The sequence below is a fragment of the Falco cherrug genome, chromosome 1 (assembly GCF_023634085.1).
Source record: "Falco cherrug isolate bFalChe1 chromosome 1, bFalChe1.pri, whole genome shotgun sequence".
Classification (NCBI taxonomy): domain Eukaryota; kingdom Metazoa; phylum Chordata; class Aves; order Falconiformes; family Falconidae; genus Falco; species Falco cherrug.
The window spans coordinates 36,505,401-36,521,666 of record NC_073697.1 but is presented as its reverse complement, the minus strand read 5'-3'; the positions used below and the strand labels follow the sequence as shown (position 1 = coordinate 36,521,666).

The window sequence follows — 16,266 nt, the reverse complement described above, 5'->3', positions numbered from 1 at the left end:
ACTTACTTTTTTTCTTTTCACTCTTCTTGAGTGTGCTCAGAGCACCAGCACGGGATAGTAAGAAGGGATCCCAAAACTGCAGAATAAAACAACAGGAGGAAAAAGCACCTTTTGCTGCGGTAAGGTCTCCAGAAAGCTGTGAAAGAAGAGCTGGGGGGAATATTTTCATACCTCTTTGACAACCTACAGAGCTTCACTTTGTAGCCCCAACCTGCTTTTTCCTACCGGGCTCAGCGAGCCAAGGATCTGTTCAGAGCCGGACAACTCAACTCTATGCCTTTCCCACAAAAAAAAACAAGACCTCCCAGCCCTGTGCTGTTACTGACCTGGGAACAGTCACAGCAACCTTCATGTTGGGACATTTGTGTGGTTACTGCAACCACCAACAGTGAGGGGGCTTTGGGGAAAACACCTCTGGGGACCTGTGGAAGTCACAGGGCTGTGCAAGCTCTTGCAAGGGTTAGAGCCGTTGCCCGTGCTTGAAACATTGCATTTGTCTATATCTTGTACCGTGATCTTATGGAATGGGGAGGAAAAAAATCACACAGTGGTATATCACAAGTTGTGTGAATAAACAAAAGACTTCTGTGTCTAGGTGTGTCCAGCTACAAAGGTCACTTAGGTGTGGGATGTTTATTTTTTTCCTCCAAAGCGATCCTGTTCAGGTTGCAATATCCTGTTTTATTTCTACGGTGCTTATCATTGAAAGTTAATGTTCAGGATCCTTGGATCTGATATCCTCCCAGCGCACACAAGAAATAGAACTGAAAAACATCAAAGCAAGCAGTACTGAACACAGAGAAAAGGCAGAAGTGCTGCATTGGAAGTGCTCTTCTTGCATCACGCTGCTTTGTGGAGAGCTCACATCATCAGGTTTGCATGTGTGCATGCACGTGTGAGACTCCTTCAAAGGAGGAAATAGGATGCCTAACTTTTAGTGCAGAAAATTAGTAACAAAATACACGCTAGCTGAGGGCCGATAACATCGCTGTAATCTCGTACTTAATCTGCTATCCTCAAGAAAAATCTGTTGGCTTTTCCGTGCTAACTGCCCAGGCTGCGCACGCTAACTAATGGCCCGGCGCTGCCCTGCTCCTGCAGCAGTGACTGAGGTCACGCGTGTGCACCTTCATTTCTGCGCGTCGGTGCCCCCGGCGGAGCTGCCCCCCCCCCCCCCCCCCGCTGACAAACGCCGCAGCCCCGCCGGGCGCTCGCCCCTCTCCCTGGCGGGCCGCGGTCGGGCTGCAGCAGGTGCAGCGGGAGCACGCGCGCGGCGGGGCGGGGGCGGCGGCGGCCGGGGCCGAGCGGCCGCGCGGTGCGAGGCGCCCCCGCCCCGGTGCGGGGCGGCCACGTGGAACCGCGGCTCCCGCGGCGGCGACTTCCTGCTCCGCATCGCCCGGCCGCTGCGCGCAGCGGGGAGGCAGGCGCGGCAGCCCGCAGCGGGGACGTCGACCGGGCGGGGGGGGACAAGGGGTAAAGGGGGGAGGAAGGAAAAAAAAAAAAAGAGAGAAACTTTGTACGTGCGGCGGCGGCGGGAGGAACGCGTCCGCAGGCGGGCGGCGGCTGGGGGAGGAGGGGGAGAGGCGGCGGCGGCGGGGCCGTGCCGTGCCGTGCCGTGCCGGGCGGGGGGCGGAAGCCCGCCGGTGCGCGGGGCCGGGCGCTGCGTGCGCGGCGGCAGGAGGGAGAGGGCGGGCGGGAGGGAGGATGCGGCTGAAGCTGGGCTTCCTGCTGCGCGCCGTGCTGCTGGCGGGCAGCTTCTTGGGGCTGCTGCTGCTCTGGTCCTCGCTGTCGCCCCGCACCGAGGAGCCGGCTCCCCCGGGACGGACGCGGGTGAGTGTGCGGCCGCGCCGGGCGGCAGGGCGGCCGGGACGGAGCGGGTGGTGGAGCCGCTGCCCGGGATGTGACCGGCGGCGGCTGTGGGCGGGCGGGGGGCGGCTGCCCGGGCTGCGGCCTGCGGCGCCTGCAGGCCCGAGAGGGGAGAGCGGAGCGGCGGGGCCGGCCCCAACCGGCCCCCGGATCCGGCGTCCCTGCCCGGGCGGCGCCGCGCCTTGGCCCGCCGCCGCCGCGGGACGGGCCGCGCCGAGGCCCGGGGGCGCCGCGCTCCGATGGGCCCCGGCGGCCGCGCCCGGCGGGTGTAGGGTCCGGTCCGCGCCGCCCCGCCCGGCGTGGGGCCGCCGCAGCCCCCCCAGCCCGCCGGGGGCCGCCGCTGGCGGGGCGGGGCGGGCAGTGCCCCGACGGGGCCCTTCCCCGAGACCTGCCCGCCGGCGATGCCCCGGGCACCCAAAAGGCGTGGGTCCGTGGATGCCTCCTCCAGGGGCTTTGCCATCCCTGGAGCAGCGGCGCCGGTGCAGACTGCCGGAGCGTCCCGCAGAGGTGTCCCCCGGGGGTTCGACAAAGGGCGCAGGTGCTCCCGCACACACTCCGCTGCGGGTCAGCTTCCCCGGCCGTCAGCGACCCCAGGGCAGGCCCCGCCGAGGACAGGCGGCCGGCTGGGGGCCGGGGAACAGCGCAGGAGAGCCAGCAGGCCTTGGGCTGGTGGCGCTGGCAGTGCGCGTCCCGCACCCCGAAACGGCGGGGCGGCCCGTGGGGCGGGCAGCGCCTCAGCGGAGGGGCAGGGACCCCGGCAGGGCTGCGGGAGCCGCGCGGGGAGCCCTGGCCTGGCCTTGTGTCAGGCGGGAATAAGCCGTGCCCTCAACGCCAGGGTCTGGGAAGGCGTCAAGGTGCTTTTTCCATTTTCGCCACAGGTTTTAGAGCTGTCAAACATAGCTGGACTTAAGGAGATCTGCTTGAAGTAAGATTAGTCAAGATTATTTTAATCTTGGTGAAGTCATAAAATTTTGCAGTGATTATCTTAAAAAGTGATCTGTTGTGATATGTTCGCTAATGATCTTGGGCCTCACTTGCTAGTGGGCTGCTTTGAATAATTGCGGAAGGCAAGCGAGCTGACAGGTTTCGTGCTTTTGAAACCTGGCAATGACTTTGGACTCCTTCAGCAGATGCTCTGTCTTCTGAAGCTGTTACAGTTTTCTGTGTCTTGGCAGTTACTGCTGAGATAATAGGCCACAGCGGTTCTCTTGGAGATACACAGTTTATTAAGTGGTAAAGTTTCTGTAATCTGTTCTTCGGGATACAGCATAGGCTCTTCTGTGTACAGAAAAATCTTCAGGAATTTTATTTGCGTGCCTCCCAAGAAAATGTCAGGCAGTAAACGTTTTACGTCAAAACCAGTTGAATTACTTTTCCTGTTTAGGGAAGGGTAACAGACCTGTCAAGTGAAATCTTCTTAAAAAAAAAAAACATATATATATGGTTATGGTTGCAATGCTGTGTAGGGCAGTGACCGTCATCAGATGACTATTCTGGGGTGACAACTGAAATACTGCAGTCCTACAGTGTGCATGCTGTATCAGCCTATTCAGGTGCTGTAATGAATCACGCTGTCTTCTCTGACAAGCCTGAAGGCTTTTTCTCGGAGGCTTTTGAGCTGAACCTTTGTATCCACCTCCATTCGCACGTGAGGTCTGATTCGGAAATCTGTTCTAGCTGGTGCACATGGGCAATATTGGAGTGGGAAGAGTCCTTACAGTCTAGCCCTTGATAAAACAGCATTCTGTCTTGATCACCCCTGCCTTGACTGGAGGAAATACTCATGACAGCCACCTCAGGAAATAATTCAGTCTTTGTTGGGAACAAATATAATGGTATTAAGTAAACACTGTCAAAGATGACATCTAAACAGAATATCTGGTTCATTAGCGAGATCAGCTGTTTACTTGTCATTGTGATATATATGAGAGAGGGTAACACGTGCTTCTTCATTTTCTGGGAAACAGTATCGTTGTTACTAAATTTGTGTTTTGGTTTGGACTGCTTTCCTCCTCAGAAGCTGCTCAGGTGAAGAATGCTAGTGAAACAGTAGTGAGCGGGCTCACTCCTAGCAGTGCTCCATCGTATTTCTGGGGGGTTGGCAGAGCCCAGGAGTATGTCCTGAGGTTAGGGTCTGTGCATCCTGCATCCTGCTAGGTGAGGCGACACTGACCCCATGAGGTGGGCTTGTACCTCAGGGTATGCTTCCCGCAACACCTGGAGACAGACTGCGTTGGTGCAGTTTCAGCATGTTGGAACTAGGAGTTTAATCATAACTGCTGCTCTGGGTGTGCACACTTTGTTCAGTCATACAAATGTATGTGTTTGCTCTGTTGTTAGTTGCCGGAAAGTTTGTTAAGCTAAAGATAACAGAATAATTATTCTTCTTCCCGTACAACGCCCTCCTCCTTTTGCTCGTGCTGAAAACTCTGGCCAACAAATGTAAAATTCCTGATCAGAGAGTACCAGCTTAAAATAGAATTAAACTTTTTATAGCTAACCTCAGGCAGTAACCTTTCCCTCTCTGCGCTGTAACCCTGGGCGCTTCTTAATAACACCGACACATTAAAGAAGCAAAGATGAAAAGTTCTGCTTTGTTGTTCTCTTTATGTTTATAACCTTGAATATTTTCCTGCTTACAGCAGCAAAGGATACTGAAGATCTTGTAGTAATGTTGTAACTATGGACCTTAAAATGAAAAAAAAGTATATTCTCCCTTCAAATATTGTGTTATGTTTTTTCTACTCATTTTAAAAGATTTCAGAGATCTTTTGGAGAGGCAAGGTGATTAAGCTATGGAGAGTTTTCAAAGAAAAAGTGAAAGTGGAGAAGTAGCTTGTTTAGGAAGGAAATGAGAGAACACAGAGGTAGTAACAGAAACACAGACAGCTGGGAGACAAGACCTTTGTTTCTGGTAGAATTCTGACTACCACAGGGAGTGTATGTTCACTGAAAGCATATCAGCCGATCTCCAGGCAACCCAACAGTGAAACTTTGTTTCTGCAAGACATCATTTAAGGAAAAAGTGCTTGGAGTAATCAGAGAAAGAGGTTAAGTATTTCTTTCTTTGCATTATCGGAAATATCCAAACAGAATAAAATATCCTCATCCTAAAGAGCTTTTAGTTTTCAATGTAAACCAAATTAAAATAATGAAAATATATTAAGGTCTGTCCTCAGAGTCTTTAAAAGCGTGTCTGCCCTTTGTGTATGTAAGGACATCTACTATCTGATAGTAAGGATTACAAGAGTACCAAAGATTTAGGCAGGGATGTGCTTGTTTATGACTGTGAGAAAAGATCAGGTAGAATCACTGATTCCATTATTATTTGCATGTTGTGGGTTCTTTTGGATGTTTTCCGATACCTTCTGCTCTTCTGGGTCAAGGGATCATGGTTTTGGGGCTATCAGGAAACGACTGAGGCTATTCATTGTACGAAGATTGCTGTAGGCATCCCAGTTGTTGGGGATATAGTACTTGTTGGTCTCCAGCGAGATGTGGCTAATCGGCCACAGAGGTACAGCCTTAAAAGCTGGTGTCATCAAGAAGTGGGTAATACTGCAGGCAGAACCAATGGACTGAAACGGTAAAGAAAGATTCATTACTGAAAAGCTGAAAACAGTGTATTGGGGGAGTAAATGTAATATAGGTCAACTTTAACTCTCCAAATCTGACCAACTACAAAGTGTTAAAGTGACCAAATTAGTATTCAGAAGCATGAAAAGTTATGTAAAATTGAGATTGGTGGGTTTGGGTTGTGTGTTTTGGGGGTTTTTTTTTGAAAGATCAGTTTAGCCTACCTGAGACAAAGCTTGAAGTACAATTTTGCAGGCTCATAGTCTGTGTGGTAGTAGTATGATCAGTGGTTTCATACTTCCTCTAATCTTCACTGGAGTACTCCAAGAAGCTGGTAGAAATGACCCTATTCATTTTTCCTTGTGAAGAACAGTAAGAAGGTGTCCGCTGTGTTACTAATCCCCTTCTGGAGCCTAGGAAAGTAGTAAAAGATTTGCTGGCCACGTGTGGCTGACCTTGCACAAGTCAGAAATGTGGTGAGATTGCAAACCCCACAAAATTCCCTGTTCTGCCCTTTTCTCGTGTGCAGTGAGAACTTCCCAAAATCTTGGCATGGGCTGCCTGGCCTCGTATCTGGGAACCTGCTGCTTCAGATTTGAAGCATTACAATACTTGTGGGATTTCCCAACTTGAGCTAGCCCGTAGCCACTGCACCTGAGCCACCAGTGGGCTGCCATTAACTTGCCTTGCTGTGTGTTGAAGGCATTTAATTTTCTGTGTCTGTAAGTGACATGTTCTTAAGGGGCTTTTGGGAGTATTTGTTTATCAACAGTTCCCAGACTTTCCAGGCTGGCTTTTTTGTGTAAGTAATTGGGCAGCTGTCCCCTTCCTCCTGCCATCCCTGAAAGCATGCACGTCTCCTACTCCAGGTGTGCTCTCAGTGCTCTATAACTTAGCAGGAGCTTTTGAGGTCACAGTCTCCCACCCTTAGACATGTATACCCTCATCTCCCTGCCAGGACATTAGCTGTCCTTATTGCCAGACATCACAGCAGCTGTGCCATAGCCAGGGAAGAGCGGTTGCCCGTGGATCAGGAAGCAGGGCTCTGCCGAGGGTCCTGGTGCAGATGGTGATCTGGCATGTCCCTCTGGTTCAGGAGCCTGGATGATGGGCCTGTAGCTAGGGCTGTGGGCCCTCACCAGCCACCAAGTTTAAACAGTACGATTCCCGTGCAGCCACTAGAAGGTAGAGAATTTATGAAGTGGAGGTGGAGGAGCTGGAAAAAAAGAAAAGCTGAATGGACATTTTCTGAGCTTTCTGGTGACACGCCCCCTTCTCTCCCACTTTAAGGACCGCTAATATCCTGTATGTCTTGGCTGGGTTGTCACTGGGAACTTAATGAAAAGTTGCAGACTGAAGTTGAAATGTTATTGTGGTTTAAATTAGATTCTTGGCAGTGGAAGTCCCAGCGGAAATTCTCCACTTTCCCTTAAGGAGTAACGGCACATGTGCTTAGAGAAACTGAGATGCAGGAATTTTAAGTTTATATCATTACTGGAGGAAAGGGCAGGAATCAGAGTAAAATAATAAATCTGATGTCACAGGGAGAGTGGTGTTCTGTAGTGCAGGGATTCAGGTTCGAGTTTGGTAAAAACGTGATGCATTGTGGCACACGGGTGATCTAGTTGCAAAACAGTATCTCTCTCTCCAATTGCTGTGTATAGTTATCTATACATTGATCACTGTTGGTTTTTTTTACTGGTTTGCCTTTCTGTAATTGGGTGAGACCTAACACAAGGAGCACCACATCAGGTCTGCCACTCCAGCATTATCTGAAAACTCAACACCATCATTCATCATCTGGGTGTGACAAGGTCCCTGCAGGTGCAGGGCTAGGCATTGGCACACCGCCTTCTACAATCAAAGCCTTAATCAGTCACTACTTCTGGTGTGACACTCGGCAGAAATGAACACCTTGGCAGATATTTTGTGTTCAACAAGTTTAGTTTGAGATTTGTGCGCAGGGAGGCAGTGAGCTTGCCATAGCCAAAGTATCACTGTTGTAGGAAGTAAACATCACTTTCTTTTTCCCCTCTGTCTATTACAGTAATCTTTAGTGTTGCTGGTGACAGTAATAGGCAAAATGTTTTGAGATATTAAATGCTAATTTTTTTTTAATTTGTGCTTTCATCTAAATTGGCTTTGAAAAAGCTTGTAAAAATCTGTCACCCTTGGGAGAGTGTAAAAACCCCAATCACTATCATATTAAAAGTGAAATCTTTCTACAAACGTTTCCAGTTATGTTGCAGAATCAATGACCACAAAGCAAATAAAGTGAAGAAATGGGGGGGAAAAAAGCCTTCATAATTCCTACAGTTCATGTATACATACATAGATTGTATTAAAACTTTCTTGAACTCTTTTTATCTATAAGATCCCTTGTAATAAGTTGGAGAAAGAACTCATTATTATCTTCAGACTATTATTTATGTAAATGTCTGCTCCTCTAGAGTAGTTTTGCACCATTTTATGTGTGTGACAAGTTTCCTTTTATTGTGTTCTAGCACACACCCCCACCCCCCATTACCATTCATGAGTAATGTAAAAGAACTGAACAGTCAAAAAAAACAATCAAAGATCTTAAGGCCAGCATTTGCTTTTCAAGAATCCCACTGTAGGAGAAGAGGATCTAGAGCATCCAGGGCACCTTTGGCAGGATCCTTAGCATAGGATGAAAGGTGGCTGTGCACTCTTAGGTAAGATTGTGCAACAAAAAACTTAGTAATTGTGTCTGATTTGGGGATCACACAGGTAAAACTATTCCTGTCTTTAAGTACCTCACAGAGAAACTCTGGAGTAAGACCACAGAAGTCAGGAATCATCAACACAATGGGTTACGTAGGTTGTCATTTGTTTTAAAAAAAATGAATAAGTAAATAACAGAAGTGGTAACTTGTGCTCCTTAGTGACCAAGTAATGGGGCATTAAAAATAGCATGTAATAAAGTCCTTTTTAAAATAAAAATCTAGGTGATAGTTAAGTCTTTATTTTAAAGATGATGAATTAGGATATGATAGCCAAGCTGAAGTAGTAGAAATTCTGGAGCTAGTAAATTTAGATACTGGAAAAGGCCCAGTGGGTCATCAGAATGCCATCTTTGAGAGAAGGCCTGTCATATCTAGGAGTGTATACATGGGGTTTTCATCACATGGCCAAATAGCGTGTACCTTCCTTCACCCGAGCTCAGCAGAGTTAAAATTGCTTGTATTGAGCTGATGCTCCCTAATGAAAAATGACAGTGCCTTTGTCCTATTTTTTTCAGATATTAAATCAGCATTATGGGAGACAGCCAAGTGGAAATAAGGCAGGATAAGCTGTTACATTAATAGGTTTGACTTCTACCTTGGGGGGGCAGGGTGGGGGGATGTTTTTACAGAAAGTAGGCCATATAATCTGAGAGAAGGATTCCAAGTCTGGTAACAGTTACATTTAATTACTAAATCTGTTCTGTAAGTATGGAAAACAAACGTCTACTGTGAACGATTAGTTTAAAAATAGCAACACGCTGCTTAAAAGGCTGCCTCCTCCATCAGTTTGCTTTCATCTTTTTGTGAATTAAAGGGAATTTATTCGCTTGATTGTGCCTTTAGCAGTCCACCTCTGCCCCACAGTGCTCTAGATTTAGACACTGTTTTGGTGAGTGAGGTGTGTCCTGTCCCATCCTGCGTGCCCCCCCCCAAGTAGTAGCAGTGCCAAGGTAATGTGTTCAGTAAGGAAAGTGTTGCCAGAATGGCCCAGCAAAGGGGAGCAGTAAGCAGCCAGCAGCATGCACGTCTTTGCAATCTCTGATACTTGTAGGCATGGATTTGGGGGTATCCTGGCCTTTCACAAAATGCAGATTTGAAGAGGGGAAAATTTTAAACTTGGTAGATTTCTGTAAACTTAAACCAAAGGTTAAGTTTGTGCTTTATAGCAGATTTCAGGACTGGGATTTATCAGTTTAATTGTAGCCTCTTTCTTGAAGGGGCTTGCTGGGAAGGTATGTGGTTTTGTGGAAAAGGGGTGTTTTGTTGTTAACAATCATAAAAAGATATAGAGGAGAAGGCTAATACTTGATTTCTACCTTTGTTTTTCAAATAAACATCCTTATTGTGTTCTCCCTGCTTGGGACCGAGCAGTTTTGAAACATTTGCGTACTCATTGGAATATTATTTGAACTGGTAGGTCTGAAATTTGAAAAAACAAGTTTTTTCTTAGTGCAAACTGTTTTTGAAATAGGTTGCTGCTTTCCTAGTGATGCATTTTATAGCACAGAATTCCTATTTTCTGAAGACCCATTAACTTCCCATTTGGGAATAAAAATGCTACTCTTACCAGGCTACATACATACATTATGACTAAAACAAAAAATGGCTACTTTTAGTAATGAAGAGATGATGCTTAAAAAAAGGATTGTTTTAAGCAGGAATTAAGTGTGCTTCTCCATGCATAAGCATGCTTTCTTGCAGCTCACAGATACTTATTTTTTTTTCTCCCCTCTCTGTTACAGTAAACTAATTGTTTGCTGCTCTGTGGTGGTCTGTATTTCTTTTACGTTTCTGTCTTACCATGTCCTCTTGAATCCTTCATTCTAATTGCCGGCTCCAGTAACATTTTTTTAGTATTGCTCTGGCTTTCTGAAGCTACAACTTACTTTCCTTTGATTTCCTTGTGGAGTGTTCAGTTGCAAATAGCAGCAGTCGGCACTGATGTGTGGTAAACCCCTGAGCAGCAGGAGAGAACTGCAGGAAGGTATAATGTAAAAAGAGTATACTGGTTTATATGCTGTTTACATTTGGAAAACTTTCTTTACAGTTGAAAGTCTCAAAATATAACTGTTAATGAAATTAAAGCATAAGCAGATGGTGCTCAGCCCACAAAGTTTCTTACTTATTTTGTTGTCTTAAAAAATTGGCAATGAAAATGGCTCAGCAGGAACTGTTCTGACTTTGAATACAGTTGATTATTTTTTTTAATAAGGCAGAAAGTATTATGTTAAATAGTGTGCTTTAGAAAAAAAATATCTTTAATGAAATTGAATATAGTGGTTTTATTCATATTTGAACATTTTTGTCACAACTTGGGGATTAAAATTTGCTTTGGTTTTAACCTGTAGTAAAAGATTTCCTTTTTAAGTAGGACTATAAAAGGAATAGCATTTCAGTAGGGCTGAAGCCTAGCAGCACCCCATTTTATTTCTCAATTCCTATCTTTATGGATTTGAGATATTTAAGCAATGTCTTTATTTTGAGCTAGTAGAATTCTAGGTATGTCAAAGAAAAAGGTATTTATTTTTTTTAAATTGGCTGTAGAAAATGCCTCATCTGTAATAACATCTTGATCCAAAACCAAAAAGAGTAACCAAGCTACCTCTTAAAAGCATCTGGGATGGTAATGTCATGAGTTTTCTATCCTTCCTATTGAGGAAGGAAGATCAAGAAAGACAATATTGACATAATGTGTTCTTCAGAGAAAATAAATTGTTCTCTACATGCTCTAGTCTTGAAATAAGATTTGCTACACTTTCACTTAAATGAGGCCTTGAAGTCAGCTCTTCAAGGCTCATAATATATGTCTTTTATAAGCCATGCATGTGTCAATGATGCATTTATCATGCACCTTAGACTGCTTCACCTGCTCTGGCTTGGATAATCCATCTCCCACAGTGATTCTAACACGCCAAAGCCTCTGATAAGCTTTAAACAGCAGCTATGAAATATCTTGGGTTTTTCTCACCTCTTCTGCGTTTTACACCCTTATTTCCCTTCCCTCTATGAAGTATGTTCCTCCTGCACAGAACCGAGACCTTCACTAGTGATTAGCTTAAAAATGGTATCTGTAATCTGCAGAGGTGGAAAAGGGTGGGAGGTGGAGGGGTTTTGTTATTTACTTCTTTTGATGGAATATGAGCTTTTAGTGATTATGTCTAAGTATACCACCTGCCTCTGATCAGAGAGTTCTTAGCCAGCAGCTCTCAAGTCCAGAAGGATGGTGTGTGGGTTTCCTGTGCCTCAGCTCCTGCTGGTGAGGGAGAAGAATCTCCTGTTGCCTCTTGTGTCACTTTTTGAAGATTCTCAGCTCCAAATGCTAATATTTCACTCAATATAAGATACTTACATGGCATGAGACTCACTTTGTAAAGTGGTCTTGAGTACTCTCTGTGGAGGTATTCCAGCCCTGGATATGTGAAGTAAGACTGCAGATTAGTTTCTGGGATACATTTGTGTGATCTCGGCATCTAAGTCCTTGTGTCTTCTATCCCTCTCTGTTTTCCAATACCGATCTAAAATATTGGCCTTGAACACTTGCTTATTTTTATGTGAATAGTAGAAGAAGTGTTGACTTGACAGGGAGGCTGTGGAGCTCTTTGGGCAGGTCCAGGTGTGAGCTTCTCCTTCAGGCATCCTCAAGGGGAGCAGCTGTCCATGGCACTGGAATCCAGACTGGGGCAAACAGTTACTCTGGTCCAGCTTTGGCAATGTATGTGTTCATACACAGGGCAGTGAGTAGGTGTCCTAAGCGTCAATACCGTTCCCATTATTTCATGTAGAGAAACGGAGGTGGGGGAATCTCTCTAAGACAGGGTCCCCATATTAGAAAGCAGACTTACCTTTTCTATGAATAGTCAAGTCAGTCACTTCTGGGGGAGTTAACAAGTTTTGCTCCTGTTATTATCTTCTACTAAGCCTGGTGATGACAGGGGAGTTGTCAAGCTCTTGTGATAAAAGGGAGCAGACTGCCAGGATAGTTCATGTAGCCTTTAATCTTTGTGTATGCCTGAGGGGCCCTGGGAAAAGAGGATGGCAGGGAGCAGGCTGGATTAATTTTTCTGGATGAAATGGATATGTCCTGGGGGGTGGCCTACTTTAAAAATAATTAAAATTCTTTGAAATCTGCTGTCCTTGAGCACGCTTCATCTGTCCTACGTCCCCTTTCTCCGATTCGCATATAGATCTTGTGGTTGAGAGAGGCCTTGTGCCTCTTTGGGAGGTGTTTGTTTTGGCGATATTTCCCAGGGGCGCGTAATTTCTAAACCCAGGCTGACTTGCGTGCCTGTGTGTGGCGAAATGCACCCAGGGGCTGCCGGTAAACAGAGGTACCTAGTTATGTTTTTGCTGTTAAGCTGAGAACAGAGAGGCTGCTGGGCTTACAGTAAGGCATGCAAGACACTGATTTTCAGATCAGATCTTAACATAGTTTTATATTTACTCAAAACAGTAAGGTATATTTTTTAATAAAACTAACTTTTTCTAAACAGTCCTTATGTTTGCATGGGGTGATGAAGGTATGATTGGATCCTTACAAGGAAGCTTGATGGTGATTATTGATTGACTGCAGCCAGCCCAAGTCCATGTTACTGTAATGAGGTTCATTGATCTTTGTTTTTCCAGGTTCTTATTCTATGTCTCACCCTCAGCTGAAGTATGAATACTTACATTTGTTTCTTTTTTTTTCCCCGGTCAGTTTTTTTTTCCTTGTTTGTTCTTTGTGGGAATTTGGGGAGTTCATTAGGCTTATTCTCACAACCCACTGTTCAATAGCTTAAGAGTTTTCTTGCACTGCAGTAAGATATTAAGTGATACAGATAATCTGGAAGTAAGGAAGAACAATAAATGATCAGACTACTTGTCTTGACTTTATCCTTTGTAATAGCTTGGGCAATCTATCTTCTAACAAGTTTGTCACAGGCTATAAAATGCTAAGACCTGTTTCATTTTAAACTCTACAATTCATGTCTACAATTAAAGAAGTCTTCGCAGCCTTAAATGCTAAGCACCAATTTTTTTACTGACTTAAAGCCTGTTAGCGTCGCTGCAGAGGAGAGGCAGCTTGAGCAGGTTTTTGAGCTGGTTTTATCTTGCACGGTATTTGCAAGAATTTAGTATGTACTGATATCTTGTCAAAATACAGTCTACTGTCTAATCCCAGCAATCCTAATTTTCAGGAATGGTTCACAGCTGTTAATTTCTAAGAAACAAGCAGAACTTATATCTGTTAATTTGGTTTATCTAACAACCATAATGTACTACTTAATGTTGCCAACGTCATAATGTTGCAAGCAGAATTTGTTATACTTTTTAGGTTGATGTTTTAAAAATACATTTTAATAGCTTAACTGAATAATCTTGACTCTGATGCCTTAAAATGTACGTCAGTGAGAATGTTTTCACATATGAGAAATAATTGTATTTTATCATCTTTTTTCATTCTCAAACTTGAGATTTTCTAAGTCTGGAGCTATGTATTTTTTACATATTTACTAAAATGCATGGGAATTTATATTTAAGCTCAGTTTTACTGATAAGGAAGTTGAGATTTCAGATACAGTATCAGTGTCTTAGAGCTGAACCCATAAAATATTCTTGTATGTAAGTAACTGCATGTAGCTGATTTTCTGTATATCACTTTGGCTTTACAAATGGAAACCTTCCAGCAGAGTGTATTTAGGAGATCTATTAATAGCCTAACACCAAACCCCAACTTTCCTGTACAAAGTCCATTTTGTCCCCCACATACATTTGTTAATTTTGTCAGACCTTGATGTTGCTTAAGTGGTTTTACACTGTATTGGCTATAGGACTCAAAGAAACTTTAAACTGTATTAAAAAGACCAGTTATGGCAACTGTAATGTTTTATAACCAGTGCTGGTTTTATCCCAATGCATGTTAAGCTCTGCAGCGTTCCTTTCTCTTCATACATTTTTGCTTTTAAAGTTTTGGTTTCTTTACTTATCTTGATTTATTTTGTCTGTAGACTGAAGAAATGTGGCCAGCACTAGAGTGGCACATTTCCTGATACCCTTTCTTATCTAGCCATAGTGGCATAAAGCATTGGATCCAAGAGTGAGAAAATACTTAATGTGAAAGGGAGTGCTGCCTGACATCTGGGTGCATTTGCTGAGGAAAAGGTAGTACTGGAGATCTAGAAATACTTGTTCAATTCATCGTGCGGTGAAAAGTCACCATTTATATATATATATTAAGGAGACCTCTGTTGAGGCTTGGAGCTTTCCTGAAAAGGGAGAAGTGCAGGGCAACCACCAGTTATGCACGTCTTCCCTCTCCTCCCACAATTTAAGAACATGCAGCTGCCTCCATAATTCTGTAGTACAAGTGAAAATAATCTTTTTTGTAGCTTTGCTTTAGAAGAAGAAAGGGAGGTTCATACTGCCAAGAACATTAAACAGAAGCATCCTTTTGTTCAGAGCATAGCGGTGTTCCTGCATTACCATTAACATTTGCCACAGGAAACACCTTAAGAACAGTCCTGGGTGCCTTGGGAAGGGGAAGAGCAGCTATTGCCCAGCCCACCCGAAATAGTGTGTTTTACTGCTACAGGCTTGCCCTGCATAGGAACATTTGGATTATTTCTGAGATGGGATCTGGGCATGGTGACTCAGAAAACCACACGACTGGGCAAGCCTGCGCATTTTTTTCTGATGCTCTTAGCATGCCGTGAGCGTCTGGCCCGAAGGCCAGTGGGGACAGAAGTGCGTGCTGCCTGTATGCCTCTGCTTCCTCTGCACAGCAAGGGGCTCCTCCGAGGGAGGGGAAAGGTCTAGAGAGGCATGCTGAGTTTTGGGGGTGGTTTTGTGAGGGTTTTTTGTTTGGTTGGGTTGTGTTGTTTAGTTTTAAAGGTACAAAAGAAGCAAAACCCTCTCTGGAGTCGGGCAGCTGCTTGAGTACCTGCCAGCCCGCAGGTACCTCTTCATTCCCAGTGCCCCGCAGAGGTCCCGAGGAGGGCTCTGAGGAGGGCTGGAAGTCACTTGGGAGGAGCAGGGCTCTGCAGCCCTTGTCTCTCTGCTTGATGCCTATGTCCTATGTGCAGGCAGTGGTTTTAAACAGCCGGGGGAGGCAGCTGTGTTCTGTGCGTTTTGCTACTAGGGCACTCTCCTCAATCGTTTTTCAGCTACCCCTCACTTCAAGCAGCTTTTTCTTATTTTTTTTTTTTTTTTTTTTTTTTTTTTTTTCCTCCACACTCCTGTTTTGAACTAGCTCAGCACTGGTGTTCACCCTCCTTATGGATGCCAAATTCATTTGGCTTGCCTGCACAGCTGGCTGTGGGGAGTCCTTGATCCAGCTCAGCATGTAGTTCTAAAGGTGCTTGTGTTGACACACAGGCAAGACAAAAATGCTTAGTGGAGAAGTAAACTGGTTGTAGAAATGTAGCCATCCTGCTCTGGAACAACAGCTTGACAAATCTGGCACCTAGCAGACAGAAGTTTAAATCCAAAATAAATTAGCAAAACCAAAAGATGTAAAGGCAGCTCATCTGCAGCAGCTAAAAAATACAGGTTTTATTAATTTTCTGCAAGAGCTAGGTGCTTCTTGAAATTCATATTCCACAGTTCACCTCGCAGCAGAGATGAAAAATAAAACCTTCAGGTTTTACTGTATATCTGCAATCTTCAGAAGATAAACATCAATGTAATGCATCATAGTATTGACATTCAGAAGTCTTCCAAACTTTGCTTTTTAAATAAAATAGGAAATTCAACCTTGAGTCCCTTTACTCAGTAGGAAGAGTAGGCAAGTGGCTTTTTTTTTTTTTGCCACATCTTACCTAAATCTGACTTCCTTTACAAATCTACAGTTGTCATACTGTCAAGAATTATAGACCTGGAAATGCCATACTAAACAAAAGGGAAATACGCTGTTTCCAGGTAAAATACTATGCCTAAAGTGACTTTTATTACTTGCGGCTTTCAGCTGCTCTCTGCTAAAGAGATGCACAGAGTTTCTGCTGTTCACGTTCTGTTGAAATAATTAAAAATGGAAGGCTGAATAGTAGCTTATTCTTAAGCTTTTACATTTTTTAAGTGATTTGAAAAGTCAAAAATTTCA

At 44.7% G+C, this 16,266-nt stretch overlaps 1 protein-coding gene across 2 annotated transcripts in view; it reads left to right on the top strand.

Annotated features, from left to right (window-relative positions):
- Positions 1–1,684: 1,684 nt before the first annotated feature.
- Positions 1,685–16,266, top strand: part of GALNT7 (polypeptide N-acetylgalactosaminyltransferase 7) — a 74,017-nt gene continuing 59,435 nt past the window's right edge. The window contains exon 1 of one of the 2 annotated variants that reach the window (XM_055702864.1): positions 1,685–1,830. In XM_055702864.1, the coding sequence (XP_055558839.1) occupies positions 1,705–1,830 (126 nt within the window). In that variant the 5' untranslated portion in view covers positions 1,685–1,704. The remainder of the gene's footprint in view (positions 1,831–16,266) is intronic. The other variant, XM_055702858.1, reaches the window with a different exon arrangement.